The sequence below is a fragment of the Fundulus heteroclitus genome, chromosome 9 (assembly GCF_011125445.2).
Source record: "Fundulus heteroclitus isolate FHET01 chromosome 9, MU-UCD_Fhet_4.1, whole genome shotgun sequence".
NCBI lineage: Eukaryota > Metazoa > Chordata > Actinopteri > Cyprinodontiformes > Fundulidae > Fundulus > Fundulus heteroclitus.
In genome coordinates this window covers 435,062-452,037 of record NC_046369.1, presented here as the reverse complement: position 1 = coordinate 452,037, position 16,976 = coordinate 435,062, and the positions used below count along the sequence as shown (strand labels likewise).

General features: G+C 41.4%; 2 protein-coding genes across 5 annotated transcripts; one reads left to right on the top strand and one right to left on the bottom strand.

The window, feature by feature from the left end:
- Positions 1–4,971: 4,971 nt before the first annotated feature.
- On the top strand, positions 4,972–5,780 carry LOC118564096 (protein S100-B-like). Its single transcript, XM_036140782.1, has 3 exons — positions 4,972–5,011; positions 5,201–5,344; positions 5,583–5,780. Exons 1-3 carry the CDS (start codon positions 5,006–5,008, stop codon positions 5,730–5,732), a joined length of 300 nt encoding a protein of 99 aa, XP_035996675.1. The 5' UTR covers positions 4,972–5,005; the 3' UTR covers positions 5,733–5,780.
- Positions 5,511–15,820, bottom strand: LOC105939096 (bile acid-CoA:amino acid N-acyltransferase). 4 transcript variants are annotated; one of them, XM_036140772.1, is made up of 13 exons: positions 15,800–15,820; positions 14,842–14,970; positions 12,519–12,728; positions 12,214–12,313; positions 11,216–11,406; positions 10,954–11,129; positions 10,233–10,349; positions 10,019–10,104; positions 7,629–7,722; positions 7,345–7,425; positions 6,534–6,669; positions 6,312–6,442; positions 5,511–6,054 (listed from the first exon to the last, which is right to left on the bottom strand). In XM_036140772.1, exons 2-12 carry the CDS (start codon positions 14,948–14,950, stop codon positions 6,342–6,344), a joined length of 1,401 nt encoding a protein of 466 aa, XP_035996665.1. In that variant the 5' UTR covers positions 14,951–14,970; positions 15,800–15,820; the 3' UTR covers positions 5,511–6,054; positions 6,312–6,341. The 4 variants fall into 4 exon arrangements, with proteins under 4 accessions (XP_035996665.1, XP_035996666.1, XP_035996663.1 ...); XM_036140773.1 differs by lacking the exon at positions 15,800–15,820 and adding an exon at positions 15,577–15,725; XM_036140770.1 differs by lacking the exon at positions 15,800–15,820 and having other exon boundaries at positions 14,842–15,097.
- Between the last annotated feature and the right edge of the window lie 1,156 nt (positions 15,821–16,976).

Here is a 16,976-nt window from a genome sequence, read left to right as displayed (position 1 = left end):
CTGTCTTCTGCATATTTGTCCAAAAAGAACAGGGTTATTCAAAAGAATGTGTAAAACTGTGCAAATAACAGCAGGGATGTAAACAACCTATTGAAGCTATGATGAGCTGTTCAATGATGGACAGTTTTTGAAATACTTACAGTCTACCCAAGAACATTAATCTGTTGTCAGAACAAAAAAGCAACCATTTAAGCTATTTAAATATAGGATAAGTGTTTTTTTTTTACATTATATTGTACTTTTTATGGACTCAACCAGACAGCTGCAGCTGATCTGAAAAGCTGCTGCTGGTGTTCTCACTAAAACCAGGAAGATAGAGCACATCACCCCAGTTCTAAAGTCCTCACACTGGCTCCCTGTATCTCAGAGAATAGACTTTAACATACTTCTGTTAGTTTATAAATCACTAAACGGCTTAGCACCTAAATACATTAAAGACATGTCTATTACTGGTCTCTCACCCGGTGGCTGTTTTGGTGAGTTTATGTTGTTTTTATGTTTTCATAATGTAAAGCACTTTGAACTGCCTAGTTGCTGAAATGTACGATACAAATAAACCTCACTTGACTCTTGGGCATTGGGATTTTCGAGGTGTTCTCCAGGGCTCACTGTCCAGGACGCCTTGGTGCAACATTGCCACCAACGCTTACACTGCAAGCAAGCTTTTGTTTGCTTTATCTCCAAATCCAGTCAAGGTGGACTGTGCTATTAACGATACATTCAGCCTATTTCACTTGAACTACATGTGTGTGTCATTAGTGGTGACATTGAGAATCATGTATATCATTGTCCTACTTCCCAATTATTAATTAGCTTAATCTGTGTCTGTCTATCCCAGTTGTGAACCCAGAGGTGCAGCTGGTAGTGTTGCTGCCTTGCAGCAAGAAGGTCCTGGGTTCAAAACCCTGGCCTGGGGTCTTTCTGCACGGAGTTTGCATGCTGTGCATGCGTTGGTTCTTTCTGGGTACTGCAGCTTCCTCCCAAAGTCCAAAAACACGACTGTTAGTCTCTCCACATTGCCCATGGGTATGTGTGCATGGTTGTGAGTCTCTGTGCTGCTTTGGGATTGAGTGGCAACCCTTTCAGGGTGTAGCCCGCCCCTGGCCCAGTGACTGCTGGAGATGGGCACTAGCGCAACCCTGCATGAATAAATGAGTCTACATAATGGATGGATGTCTATCCCAGTAAAGCTTCTGGCTTTACTGGTTTTATTATTCACTTGGGTGCATCAAGAACGCGCACATTCAGACTGAGGTTGGACATTTTTAATCCTTTCTCCCCCATCCCTCCCTGCATGTTTGGATTGCTTTAAGAAATCCTGCCCATTAGGCCACAGGAAACAATCAAGAGTCACGTTTCCCACAATTTCATTACGTTTCAAACAGTTGAAGCACATTAACGTTTCCCCACCATGAGGCAATGAATCATCTTTCTATTAAAATTATCTTTCTATCTCTCTTAGTTGTCTAACGCAAAGCCTACTTCTAGTGAGAGATTTAAAAGTTGGTGTGGAGCGGGGGTCGGTTTCTTGCCTCAAGTGGAGGTTTTTATGCATCTTTTGGTCTTGTTCACGAGAGGGAGAAGAATGGAAGGGGAGATCGACGCTGCGCCGATGCGCTGTGGTAAAGAGAGAGCTGAGTAGAAAAGCAAAGCTCTCGATGTACTAGTTGGTCAACATTCCTACCCCCACCTATGGTAGTGAAATTTGGGTCATGACCGACAGAACGAGATCCTGGATACCAGTGGCTGAAATGAGTTTCCTCTGCAGGGTGGTTGGATGTTCCCCTGGAGGTAAGGTGAGGAGCTTGGCCATCTGGGAGGGGCTCAGAGTAGAGCCGCTGCTCCTCCACACTGAGAGGAGTCAGCTCAGGTAGCTCAGGCCTGGGGGACCATGTCTCCCGGCTTGTCGGGGAACGTCTCAGGCGTTCCCCAGAGGAGTTGGAGGAGGCGCCTGGGGAGAAAAAAGTCTGGGCGTCTCTGCTGAGTCTGCTGCCCCCTCGACTCGGTCCCGGATAAATGGAAGACAACAAGTACAAGCAGTTTAAATACATTTAACCACTTTGATAAACGTCTTAATTTTTAATCATAGCACGCCAACCATAAGCATTCTGCAGCTATTAAAACGCATCTGGCAAACTTCCAGCTTAATGTTTAATCGGTCCTATCAGAACCGGTACACCTTATTTAAACTGGTGTCCTGAAACGTGAATGGCCTTTAAGCAGACATTTTACATACAGTTATGGTGTGAGTTTTGGTAAAGTCAACCCAGATGCTTGATGTTAGTTTCAATGTGTCATCAGGATAATTATTCTGTTGGAAAACTCCTATTCTTTTCCTCAGAGGTATCTTTTCTTAATATTATTCCACCCTCTAGCAGTGACGCAGCCACATAGCATGATGCTGCCACCACCATGCTCAATTTTGACAAAACCCCTGATAAATTCAAATTGTTTCCAAGTTCTTATTTTGAAAATGCTTTGAAGTTGTACATTATAATGGAGAGCAGTGATTCCATCACCTCATGAAATGAAATGATTATATTGTTGATGTATGATTGAGTTACGGACCGAGTTATTTGAGCTCTTTGTTGTCATTGTGTTCAGACATTTGAGTAGACATTATGAAGCAGAAGGACTGGTCCTCGTTCCTGTTTAAAGAGAAAGCAGTTACACATATTAATTTATGTTTTTCTTATATTTCCTATCAGTTTAACAGTATAGCGGTTTAGTTTAACACACTCTTCATGGTTTGTCTTGCTTAACAGGGCAGCAGCCAAAGGGAGAGACATGCTCCAGGTGCCGAAGAAGAGTTGTTTTAAATTTGATTTATTCTTTTGTTTGACCTTAGTTTTGCTTAGCCATAATGATTTGTTTTTATGTAAATCTTCAGTGGCTTGTTTTTGGTGAACAAGTTGAGTACATATGGTTTATTTCCTCGTATCTATTTTCCCCCTTTTCTGGTTTATTTTTGTGAATTATACACGGTTTAAAAGCCAGATATAGTTGCTTTCAGCGTGTGGCCTGGAATTAAAAAATAAATCCACCACAAGCCTTATTTTATTGTCATGCCTCTGCAGCCCCTGCTGGTCAAAACTGACATAGCCTGCATCTTATAATCACCCCAGCCTGAAAAATAATGGTGCAAATACATCAGACAAAGCCTGAGAACCTGACCTCCATCTTCATAAGGAATCCAGTAGATGCAAATTGCAAAAGTCCTGTGACTGAAAATTAAATCTGGAGTGGGTCTCTTCTTCCTCCACTAAGTAGCAGGGCGGGAAAATTACTACTGACCTAAATTCGTTCTCCCACATGTTCAAATCAACACCCTTGTAATTCATGATTAAGCAACAGCAATCAACACATAAAGACGATATGTAGTGACAAGAAAAGAAGGCTGGCAAGTCCAGGTTTAAGGGTAGATTCTGATTTGGTTGTTGCTGTGCTCACCGTCTTTCTCAGCAAGGCCAATAAGGACATAGTTGTAGCTCTTTAGAGCTCTGTAAGGATGGGGCAACAGATTAGCCACAAGCGACCCCCAGCATATCTTCCTGCTGAGAGGGCACACCGAACCATCAGATGTAGAGTTAAGTGCCTCTCAGATGAATATTACAAAAAACTTCAGTTCTTATGATGGCAGATCTGCTGGACATGTTGGCTCAGTTTGCACATGTGCTTAAAACAAGTTTATAATATTTCGTTTACAAGTAGGATTCTGAAACGCATGGTGACCATTCGCATTCGACTCTCTTTATCTGATATGCCTAAGTGAAATCCGCTGTTGCCTTTAGAAGCTGCACAATGTAGTGAATAGAAGAGATACAGCATACTGTATCTCTTGTATTACCCAACCAGACAGGTTAGGGAGAACCCTTTTAAAGCAGTTAGATTATAAAGCTTTGGACACTTCCTGTAGCCTTGTTTAATCCAATGCTGACAATGACTGAAAATGGACCAAGCAAGGACAGCATTGATCAAACAAGCAGCCAAGAAACCCAATATTTATATGCTAAGGTTGCAAGAAGAGAGCCGATGCTAAGATGATACCACAAGAAGGACCTGTTTGCCTTGAGTCATGTAGGAGACACAGTGTGGTGCTCTGGTCAGATGACACCAAAAGTTCAACTTTTGGCTTACAGGCAAATTGCTATTTATGGCGGAAAACTAACACTGCACATCATTATAAACACACCATCCCCGTAATGACATGCGGTGTTGGTAGGATCATGCTGTGGGGATATTGTTCTTCTGCGAGGCCATGCTGGTCATAGCCGTTGCAAGGAGCTAAAAACAGGGCAATCCTGGAGAAAAAACCTTTTACAGAGCTGAAATGACTGAATCCTGGCCTAAATGCTGACCTTCCAAACAGGGACAAAGCACTCTAAACATGCAGCCAGAGTCACAGCAACGGTTCAAATCAAAGCATATTCAGGTGTTACAATGGCCCAAAGTCCAGACCTAAATTCTACTGTAGACTTTCAGCTTTCAGAAACCCAAAGCACTGACAGCTGTGCCTGCAGTGAAATGTGCTTCTACAAGGAAGTTGACTCAGGTGGCTGAATATACAGATGTACACCCCACTTTAAAGTTTAATTGTAAAGATTTTTTTTTAGTTTTCCCTGATTCACAATGCCGTCCTTAGGGTTGGCCAACCATTTAAAAAAAGAAATCTGCTCAAGTTTATCGCTGTACAACACTGGTAAATACTATCCAAAACTAATGTGCAATTAGAAGCGATTTACTGGTTCTAGGGAGAAGAAGACAAGGAAGTGGAATGGCCAAACACATTACGCTCTGCACACTCACACAGAAATAAGAGCGTTTTGGTAAAAGAGCAGACCACTTGCGTCCATTAAAAAGTGCATTATGTAGCGCATGAAGCCTCCGTGTGGTTAATCGATACAGCTGCGTGTCCATCGTAAATTGGGCGAGGTCGACAGCACATCGCTATTTAGAGTCTTCAGTCCGCGCTCAAGATCCTTACTGGAGAAAGCAGCTGCTGGAGATGGAGGTAAGGACTAATCTCTCAATATTTTATCCTGTCTGGAAATAAATGCCGAATACTAATACAGCATGACAGGTCACCGATGGATGCTCGATGTGTTTTATTTACAGTTTAAAAGGGAAAAAAATATTTTTTTTTTTACAGGAGTAAGGAAGTCTAAATAACAGTGATTTGGTTTTAAATTGTGTGTTGCAGGCCTCTAAGGATGCTGCGTCAGAGCTGGAGAGTAGCATGGCCACTATCATTAAAGTTTTCCATAAATACTCCGGTGACAACTGCACGCTCAGGAAGGCAGACCTTAAAGCACTCATCAACAATGAGATGTCTCACTTCATAAAGGTGAGCAATTTAAATCTAAACACTTTGAGCATAGCCGTGCAGATCCACGACAGGAGCTCAGACCCCAAGACCTGCATGTGTTGAAACCTCAGAGATCTGTGTGGTGTTGTTTGAATAGCAAAAAAAAAAAAAAAAAAGTGAAACAAACGTCACACATGCTGCTGCAGAGTTTTTTCCATCTTGTCTGGTTTATTTTTTCCATTTCCTGCACTTGATGAACAATTTTCCTTCTGAACAGAAAATTAGGAAGAAGAACATTCTGGACAAGCTTTTCGCTGATCTGGACCAGAACGGAGACCTGGAGATCGATTTCAAAGAGTTCATAGCCCTCATCGCCATGGTAACCTCGGCATGTCAAGAAGTTATCACTCCGAGCCACAACCACTGAACAGTATGTTTACACCGAATCCCCATTAAACATCTGAGGAAAACTGGACGTTTGCGCTTCATTTTTCTAGTAGTGTGACTTGATTAGTTTTGGATTTTCACCAATTTAGAGAAGCAGGTTGTTGTTAAATCTCTTAATTTCTATCCACCACGCTTTATCCTGTATAGACTGGAGACCTGGAGCCTCATCTCAGAGGTGGCGAGCACCTTACGCAGATCAGTAGTCCGCTGTGAACTTTAATGGGTGAAATGAAATGGCTGGCATTTAGATGGTGCAGCACAGACTCAGAAACAATCCTCCAGCAGCAGCAGCAGCCCTGTTCCTGCAGAACAGAAAAGAAATAAAAGACTTGCACATATTGACACGCAACATGATCCACATGAAAACCTAACATCTGTGGGTCTATGCTGCTGCTGCGATGACCTTCCTCCCTCGATGATGTGTGGCCACTAAAATAACAACTCAGACACCAACCAAGCAGCTCCCTCTTGTGGATAATCTGTGATTTGCAGCATAGCAACAAATTATCTTGTGGGGTTTTTTTTTTGTGTGTGTGCGTATCCAGTTCTGCGTATAAACCTTTTTCAAATTCAGCATCTCTGGAGACATTCAGCTTCTCAGATGTTTTTCCAAATAATCCAGGATTTTCTTCCAGGCATCCTCCTGGGCAGCAGCGTGGGGAGCAGGGTGTCCACCCCACATGGTGATCACTGCACAAGAAACATCCAATCCCACATAATAATGGCAGACACAAGTAAATAATAGCAACCGGGGTAACGCAGAACTGCAGTGGTAGCTCACATTTCTTGGGTTTGACGGACCACATGGAGGATCTGGCATTGGGGGAATAGGGCGGCTCAATCAGGTGACCGGCGCCGGGGTAGGACAAGCGGGTGAACAGGTGGGATTTACCAGCAGTCCTCAGATTCTCCTCAATCTGACCAAGAATTGAAGCATTAAAAACATATGACTGACTGATAGCTGAAAGTTAAGACATTTTCAAAGATATCACATCTGGTTGTACGTTTCTTTCAGGAAAAATAAAACCACGACCAGTTCTTTCTAAGTCAAAGGCTCTCAACATGTGATTCTTGGGGGTCCCTTCAGTTGTACTCAAAATTACTTTAAAGCTAAATACTCAACAATCCATCATAAACACAACTGTGATAATTTGCAAGACTAAATTGCAGAAAATACAGAAAACAAGAGTGTTTAAACAACATTCTGATCTTGGGTCCAAATGGAGAATAAATTTAAAGATAACTGTGGAAACTGAAGTGGGCAACCAGGAAAGAGTGGTAGTAGCTTTTTATGAAGGGCCAGAGAGATCTTTATGCGTCTCACAAACAATAAAGGATGCAGAATGGTGAAGAAGTCTTATTAAATAATCCTTGATGATACCTCTCATTAAAGATTTCTCCAAACCGACATTGTGCAAAACCAACCTGCTGTAGTTTTCCACAGGAAGAAAAAAACAACAACAGACTCTCAAACCGGAGCTGCAAGAACAAACAAAACCCATTCTGTTCGTTCTATCCATCCTGGGAGAGGAAACTAATATCTCCATGTTCCAATTAATCTGAGTTTAAAGAAGATAATTGACCAATTTTACCAGGTCTGCGTTCTCAGTGCTGGAGGCGCTCAGGTCATCTTCGCCCACTATGTACATCAGAGGACAGTCGAGCTTCTCCAGCTGCAGAAACAGAAGATAAACAAAGCTGAATTTCCTAGAAATAACATAAAAGCATTAGTGAGACGATCTCATCACACGTGAACCTGCTCATCGTGAGAAGGAGGGCTGTTTAACGAACGAGTTTATCAGAAAGAGTATTCTGAGCGACTGGATCGGTAAAGACGCATATTAACGGCAGGCGTACCCGGCGTGTGTCTCGTTACCTTAACAAAGCTGTCGGGAGGCAGATTAGCAGGCAAGGAGACGTCTTTGAAAATCACACGGCCCTCATCGTCAAAAGTCCAATATTGCTGGAAGCTGAAAACAATAGCAGACCAGCAGATAAATCAGGTTTTTATTTATTTGACACATTAATGACAACTGGAGCGTCACAGATTACTAACAGCTTAGTTCTCTTTCTTTTATTTACAACCAAAGTGTGCTTCAATGATGGCCAACCCACAGAACGCTGTTTTGTCTAAATATATTGTAATAAAACTATCCAGCTTGACCGTCATTAGCTATACATGCACATAAACAAATCAACCGAATAAAGTTTACCTGCACTATACAGACTGTGAAGAACATGAATGAAAGAACTGTAAACTAGATTGTTTTATGCCACGATAACTTGCTATGTGTTACCATTTAATTGTAAATTGAGCTCAAAGTGACCATATTTGTACAGTGAGTGGGGCCGCACTTACCAGTAGGTTAAACAATAGTATTTCTTAGCCTTAATATAGGACATTTTCCCCTAAAACCTAGTCACTTTACAACTTGTATGCATTTTTTTGAGATTTTTTGTGATAAAATAACACAAAGTAGAACTTAATTATGAAAGAGACAAGATTTCTACTCAGCCCCCTCTACGCTCATGTCCCAAAATAAAATCTTTGAGAACCAATTCCCTTTAGAAGTCGGATGATACACTATACAGAGTGAAGCCTAAGGGACACAACAGACAGGTCAGGGGGAAAGTTTTCTTGTATAACTAGACCCCAAGCTTTGATGGTCTCACATGGCACCGCTCAGTCCAATCTCATGGAAATAGTACGGTGAAACTGTAAAGCCATCAAGAAACGGCCGTCCACCTAAACGGACGGATCAGACGAGGACAGCATCAATCAGAGATGGAGCCAAGAGCCCCATGGTAACGATGGAGGAGCTGCAGAGATCCACAGCTCAGGAGGGATATCTGCCGACAGGACAACTATTAGTTGCGAAGAAATCTGGCCTTTACTGAAAAGTGCCAAGAAATGCATTGTTGAAAGAAAGCCACACAAAGTCGCGTTTACAGTTTGCCAGAAGCCATTTAGGGGACACTGCAAACATGTGGCAGAAGGTTCTCTGGTTAGATGAGAACAACATTTTCCTTTTGGCCTACCTGCAAAATGCTACCTGTGGAGAAAACGAATACAGGTGACCCTCTGCGCAGACTCAGCAATGATCGGGTTGCAGCTATACGGTAGCTGGTCAGAATGATGGGAGGATAGACGGCATTAAATACTGAGCAATCCTGGCAAAAAGCCTATTAGAGGCTGGAAAATACTCTAGACTGGGGTGGACATTTAACTTCTTGCAGAATGACAATTGCTTCAGAATAGCCTAGTTAAAGTCTAGACTAGGACTGGATGATATAGATGCAGATATATAAAAAAAGCATATGGATAAAATAGGAATCATATTGACTGATATTGATAATGATCACAAAATTCTAAACATATATTTAAGTGTAGCCCTGGCCATTTTATGCTGTTGCCTAATGACCTATTATTAGGTGCAGAGCACAAAAACTGAATTTAAACTCAATTCAACCAACTTTTTACCAAAACTGCAAGTTTAAAAAAAAAAAGAAACATATGTGCTCTCTGCAGGTCTCTTTGAAGGAGGCGGAGCTTGGTGACGGAGCGTTCCTGGGTCTGCATGTGTGATTGGTTGGGAGGATGTAGTGGTTGTAGTATTAACCTACACGATAGGCAAGAATGCTAAAGGAAGGAAAACTGTTCATCTATTGAACTTTTTATTGACCCTTGTTTCCTATCACACCACACGTCTATTGATCAATATATACTGAATTATTGTCTGGATCTAGATAATCTATGGAAACTTTGCATTCAATCTGGCTGATCTTGAGCTGTTTCACAAAGAATAGGCACAAATTGTAGCCCCTTTATGTGCAATTGTGGCTGAGACTTACCCAAAGAGACATGCAGCCTTAATTTGCAGTAAAATATTGGGTCTACGTTGAATTCTACACTCCTCACTTTTCAGATTTGTATTAGGAAAAATACTTTGAAACCTATTATAATTTTCCTTCTACTTTAACCACTATGCAGTACTTTGTGATGGCCCATCAAATATAATTTCCATAAAACACATTGTAGTTTGTGGCTGCTAATTAGGAAAATGTGAAATCGTTAAAGGGTGTTAGCACTTTTGCAAGGCAAGGTATTTCCTACAAATATAATACCAATTAGCAGCATAGTGAACAGAAGGAACACATCTAACAAAAGATATTGACTTCCTTTGAGGAGAAATTACTATTTTCTTTTTAACAGTTCTTTTTACAGTCAAAAAATCTGTAATCAGCATCACCTGATAGATTATTTACCTGTCAAACTGGTCAGTCCTGCCATCTGAATCGGTGAGTGGTACCGTACTCCCCATAGGGCCATTGATACAAACCAAACAAGATGGCTGCAGAGGAACGCAGAATCACAGTAATACAATCAATTTACTTATTCCACATAATCACCGACAAACATATTCACTGATGTGAGATTAGAAGGTGGGTTTAAAGCCACACAGGAAGCTCTGTGACTGACTTTAACTCCTGTCCTGGTAGCAATGCGAAGCGTCAGGTAGCATCCGAAGGAGAGGCCGATGATCCCGATTCTGTCTGAGACGACCTGAGGGTGATCTTGAAGCAGGCGGAAGGCAGCCTTTTGGATGGAGACAGGAGACGAATAAAGACCGGCTACAACTTTAAGGGATACATATACAGCAAAATGTGTCCAAATTCATCTCTTATTGGAGCAGGATAATCTCATGGTAAAGCGTTTCATTTATTCAGAGGGGAACAAAATCCAAGCTTAACAAATTAGTGTTTTTAATGAAAAGCAACTGTGCCACAATTATTAACTCTACTAAGAATTATTGTAAAATAAATGTAACCAAGAGGAAGATGGACTGAATTTATACAGCAACGGTCGCCCCTAAAGCATTATGAAATCCAGACGTCACTGTTTAGAGAGCCTTAGAACATTTAATTAGTAATAAATATGATCTGACACTGAAGCCAATTGCTCTTGACCACTCTTCAAAATGGGAAACACAAGAGAACATGCCTTTAAAGAAAGACGCTGATGTGCTGATCTTCCTGAGTCAAAAAATGTTGACAGGAAAAGACTTAAGCTGATCCATATTTACCTTCAGAGCAACAATCTAAAGGTTTAAAGCAACTGGAAGTGATGTGAACAAGGCTAGAAGAGAACAGTGTGTTTTGCTAAAATGATTAAAACCAGAGATGTGAAAGCATTAGCCTACCTTAAAATATAAATCCCCAACGTTGATACGATCTGGCGGACCAGGTAGATCTTTGTGGCCAAAGTAGGCAAGAGACAGACTGACGTAGCCTTTGGATGCAAGGAGAGAGGAGCGGTATTCTTGCAGTCCTCCGCCCATTCCCCACAGATCCAACATGGCTGGAAACGGGCCTGGGCCTGCAGGAAACCAGCACAAGGGTGCGTGGAGAGTAAGTCATGTTGTAACAGGTGAAAGTTACAACATTAACAGATAAAACGCTCACCAGGGGGTACGAACATGGTCCCTACGATTCCATTTTGATGAATCGCTATTCTCTTGACTCCTGGTGCCATGTACCACCGCTCGGCTGTCACAGCGGCCAGCTCAGAGATCTGGCCTCCGCTGGGAGAGACGTGGCCTCCCAGAAGGGAGATGTGCACCAAGTAAGGAGTCTCCACATTTTTCTTCCTCAGTCTTAAAAGGGAGCAGATTTCAATCAGTTAATAAATATAAAAAAAAATATTCCTCTTATATCTGGGCTGACCAACTTCTCTGTGCCCACTGTTGAGGAAAATATCTTAGTCAGGCAGTCAGATATGTCTCCTCTCTGTTGCTGGGTAGAATAACACATGAAGTTTTTATTGCAGGAGGGGGTAGTTCAGAAATGGACAGTTTCTTTGTTCGAACAGATTCCCCCTCCTCCTGAAAAAACACGGGAGGGGACTTGGCCTTTTAAAATGTGTTCAGACTTGTGAAAAAGCAGACAGAATCCTGCATCACCATGAGGGCAGCTTATAATGAATACTACAAATGGTAATGTAATACTCTGTCTCCATATTTAATTCCTAATAAATTAAATATGCATATTACAATGTTTTACCTCTGATCAACGTATTCCTCATTTACTGCCAAATCTGGAACTGGGGTAAGATGGGCCTTCAAATAAATATACAGGAGCAGGACGTGTACTTATATCTAACACCACTGAAGAAAGACACACCCACAGCACGATGCCACCACCACGCTCCACGTGGTTTGGTCATACTGATGTGTTAGTGTGAGTTTTCCGCCACATATAATGGGGTGCATGAAGGCCAAGCAGCTCATTTTTAGTCACATTTTACCAACGCGCCTTCTTCAAGACCCTGAATTTGGATTATATTTGAAAGTATTGAAAGACTTGTGATAATTTTCCACAAAACATTAGGAGACGCGTGCTGGACTTTAATGCCACAAACTTCACTGTGGGAAGCTCTCAGCGAACTTGTTTTCATCACGTGCCTCAAACCTTCCCGTCCTCCAGGAGCTGGCTGCATACTCCAGAAGAGTCCCATTGGCTCGCAGCCCAAATAGGAGCCGCCGACTGAAGGATCACCAGTTACTGTTGAATGGACAAATGGCAGAGGAAGAAGAAACTAAATGACAAACCCTACCTAGTCACCATTTGTTTACGTTTGGTCATATCAAATTAGGAATTTTCCAACATATTTGTGCCCTCTTCTTTATTTACCAGTACATATCACAGGTTACGTTACATATAACCTGCATGTACCAAAAACAAGGAGCTGTTCGTTAATTTTACTCACAGCTGAAAGCTCCACTCTCGTTTGAATTATAATGAGCAAATGACTCCCACAGGTCTCCCTCGTCACTGTGCATCCTTGCCCACACTGTGACGGGACAGCGGGGGGGCAGGAAGCGTCCCCTGATGCTGATCTGCTCGTCGACGAGGGCGCGAACAGGAGCGGCCGTCAGCAGAGGAGCTGGTCTGGTGCTGCTCATCCTGCGAGCGGCCGCTGTTGGACAAAGGCAATGAGAGTTTTGGATAAACCACTCAGCTTATAGGATATATACAAATCTACTATATTGCTTCCTTCCTTTTTATAACAGATAAAGATCTTGTGGCACTAGTGGCCTTGATTGATAGTAATCAGACAGGAAATTGGCAAAGAGAGAAGAAGACATGCAGCAAAGATCTCAAGAATAGAGAATCAAAACCTTTTATTTTTAGTGGGTTATATTTCGTGTAAAGTGCGACACCATTGCCGTAATGTAACCTATTACATACCTATTAACCTATTATTCATCCTGCTGCCAGAGTCCCAATCAAAACCAGCCAAATGGATCAGATGAGGCACTGAATGGTCTTGAACCTACTGCATTTTTTTAAAGCACAGCAGATTATAAGGCACGCCATCAATTTTTGAGAAGATTTGAGGCTTTTAAGTGCGCCTTATAGTCTGGAAAATATGGCGATAATGTTTCTGAGTTGCTGAACAGGTATGAACCATGAAGATCCCTCAGGTCTTCCCAGGTCCAGACATGAACCAGGTGAGGCAGCATTTACTTTATTTGCTCCCTGAAACCATGAGCTGCCTGTTTCTTTATGTTCTTCGTTTTGAGTTACCCTTTGGATAAATGGTGCTAAAGAGAATAAACTTGCCTCAGCAGGCAGTTGGTAGCTCATCCATCCTGCCTGGTGTGTCCTGGGAGTTGACACGGCATTATAAAAAGGGACAGTCCCCGTTTGGGTCTGTAGAGTTGAAGAAAGTTAGTTTGAAGGATTTAATGAAACCTTTCTGCAGAGGGTCATGGGGGCCATGACCTGCAGAGGGAACTAAAACAGCACAGCTAAGATAAGGAGTGGCATTTAAAATTGTGCCTTGTCTTATTTTTCAATATATGCCCACGCCATTAAACTATGAAAATGCAACATTATTGAGAGAATTTGAGATAAAAGCCTTTTGTAAAATGAATTGAAAAATCAAAATAAAACAAATAAAGATGTTTTACTAATGATTTTTTTTAGATAAAATGAAATATAAAGTCAGATTGTGAGAAAGAATAAGCGAAGATGAGAGGCATCAATGACAATAATAATTTAAAATGGGGTAAATAGGTATTAACTGATTTTGCAAGTTTTTTTAAAAACATATTCTTTTTCTGGGTTTTTACATCACTAGTGGCTCGTTTTTCTCAAAGTAGGCTGACAGGAAACAGGATTTGAGAGGGGGGTGGGGGGGGGGGGGGGGGGACATGCCCACACAATGAAGAGGTCTGTAAGTTTCATTTTGTTACACTTCCACCTACAGACAGAACCTAATAAAATCCAGAATATCACATTGTATGATATTAAAATACTAATTAGCATTTTATTGCATTCAATAAGTATTTGATCGGTACGACCAAGGAGCTGTCTAAGGACACCAGGGACAAAACTGTAGACCTGCACAAGGCTGGAATGGGCTGCAGGACAATAGGCAAGCAGCTTGGTGAGAAGGCAACGGTTGCTGGCGCAACTATTATAAAATGAAAGAAACTCAAGATGACTGTCAATCTTTCTCGGACTAAGGCTCAATCTCACCTCAAGGAGCATCCATGATCATGAGAAAGGTGAGGGATCAGCCCAGAACTACACGGGAGGATCTGGAAAATGACCTGAAGAGAGCTGGTGCCAAAGTCTCCAAAGTTACCATTGGTAACACACTCTGCTGCCACGGATTAAAATGTCAGCCTGCTCAAGCCAGCACACATCCAGGCCCCTCTCAAGTTTTCTTATGACCATCCAGAGGAGGCGTGGGAGACGATCATGTGATCAGATGAAACCAAAACAGAACCGTTCAGCATAAACTCCACTCGCAGTGTTCGGAGAAAAAGGAAGAAGGATGAATAGAATCCCAATGACACCATGTTTCCAGCATGGTGGTGGATAAATGAATTATTTAAATATCACGCAATGTGATTTTTCTGGATTGTCAGTGGGAAAACGTGCAAAAATTCATGGCTTATGAATTACTTATTTTCCCCATTGTATATAAAAGTACCGAAGCGTCTCTCTTCATGCAATCAAAAGCTCCCCCTATGAGCCACAGTCTGAGGAACACAGTACTGGATGAACCATACCCTTACCTGTGAGCCGCTGCACACCTGCCAGCTTCCTATAAACACTGCAGCCAGGTTTAATCTTCATGTCAGTGAGCTGCCCCATGGCTTTCACACTCGCATGCGCCCTGAACATGACGGCGTCTGTTGCGCGCTCTGCAAACAGGAGTGGGAAAAGATCAAACAGTGATATATTGGACAACGCATCCGTCACCATCTGCTGAGGACGTCAGGGAAAGGAAAACATGCGAAGCGGCGAGCTGCACATGCCCAGCTCTGTTTGCCCAAGTTGCTGGTGTGTTAGAAGTTAACCTTTGACCTTTGGGTCGCAACATGATCCAACCCCGGAAGCGTGGTTTGAATAGCAGACTGCTGAAAAGTTAAATGTTATCTTCAGCCTAATTCATGAGAGTGTTTTTATTATTGTTCTTTTTGCATTTGCTTACAGGTTTAAGCACAAACGTACAAATTCACATTGTTATTGAAGTTCAAACTAACTAACTAAAAAACATAAACACTGAATTCTGTTTTGACCCATTATTTTTAAAAGCTGTATCAATCATTGCAACTCTTAGTGCCCTCTTTCTTTGTAGTTAACTGAAGTACATAGTGAAGTACTTTCCTGTAAAACGTTACATATAAATGCATGAAAGAGAGGTACCGCAGTTTCACACTAATGGAAAAAGTGTGAAGACAAGTCATCTAAAGGTGGGGGGGAAATGCAGATCAAACAGCAGAGAAGTAATCCAGCACATCATGTACCAGGTCAGTCCATGTTGCAGAAAAGAGGACACTGTCCCTTTAAAAAAAAAAGATGCCAGATTTAACAGAAGGCTGCCTGAGCAAAAAAAAAGAATCGCAAAGTTTTAACAGTTTAACTACAGACTAACACTTTAGTGAAAGCATGATCAGGAAAGTTTCCACCTGGAAGACCAAGATCAAACTGGATTTGTGTCCACTTATTCCAGCAGCTAAGAAATGTTACCTTTCTATTCTTCTCCTCGGCGTTTATCGAGGGAAAACAAGCTTTTTGGTGATGAATTACCGCCACCAGCAGGCAAGCAGTGTTAATACAATGCCTGACAACTTTTACATCTTGAGTTATTTCTATTTAAGTCAGTTAAATCTAGTTTCACTTTAACTCTATTTTTTGAATAAATTGTCTTTCGCATATTTGTAACAGTGTAATATAATGTGCTCCATATTGTCTCACAACATCACCACGGTACTCCTATTTTCCATGGCAAAGCTTTCCTGAAATGAATGGTGTGCAGTTTAGCCCAAATCTGTGGCATGAAATGATTGTTTGTTCTCTCCTCCTCCTCATTTCTCCAGTTTTTCCTCTGGATTTTTTGTTTTATTAAACCACTCCCCTTTCCTTTCATTCTCACATTGCTTCATCCGTCTCTCCTTCATTTTCTGTTTTAATAGATGTTTTATTTATTTCTTACCATAGCTGATAATTAAATCCACTGATCTGTTTCCAGTGGCCTCCTTTGTCTGTCATTTCATTTCATGATGTGGTGATACCCTTAAAACCTAATCATTAGGCCCATCAAGTTTTCTCTGTGTAGTGTTTATTAAATTTCTAGAACTAGAATCTGAAAAAAATCCTGATGTTAATGGTCTTTGTGTTTTCGACCCACTGGAATGTGAACAATATTGCAAGAAATTCTCCTGTGTATAGTGAGAGTTCATCATTGATCATTCTCCCTACTTTGACTTTAAGCTTATATAACGAATAGCTACTCTAACTCTATCAAAAATATTTTTAAATGCAGCTGTATAAATTTGCAAGCAATTGCAATATTCACTAATATATTTCTGGACCGTATGTCAGTTTGCAATGAATTCCATAATGTAATTTCTCCGTTCCAACAAAGTGAAATCTATGGTAGCATCTGAAAGTATACATGGCTGTATCACTAGTAATGGTACTGCTTGACTTATAGCAATCTGATCTGTTGTTATCATGCCAAATTCACACCAAAACCCGATAGGAGCAATAAATAAGAAAACAAGCAGTTTATTTTTATTCAAAGAGTGTGTGATCCAACCAGAACTCATATCTTTTGTTTCACTTTCTAAATAAGGTTTAACTATTGCTTGAGTTGGAGGACCCGGTCCATGACCTTGTAAATGTACTGAGCAATTTAGTGTTA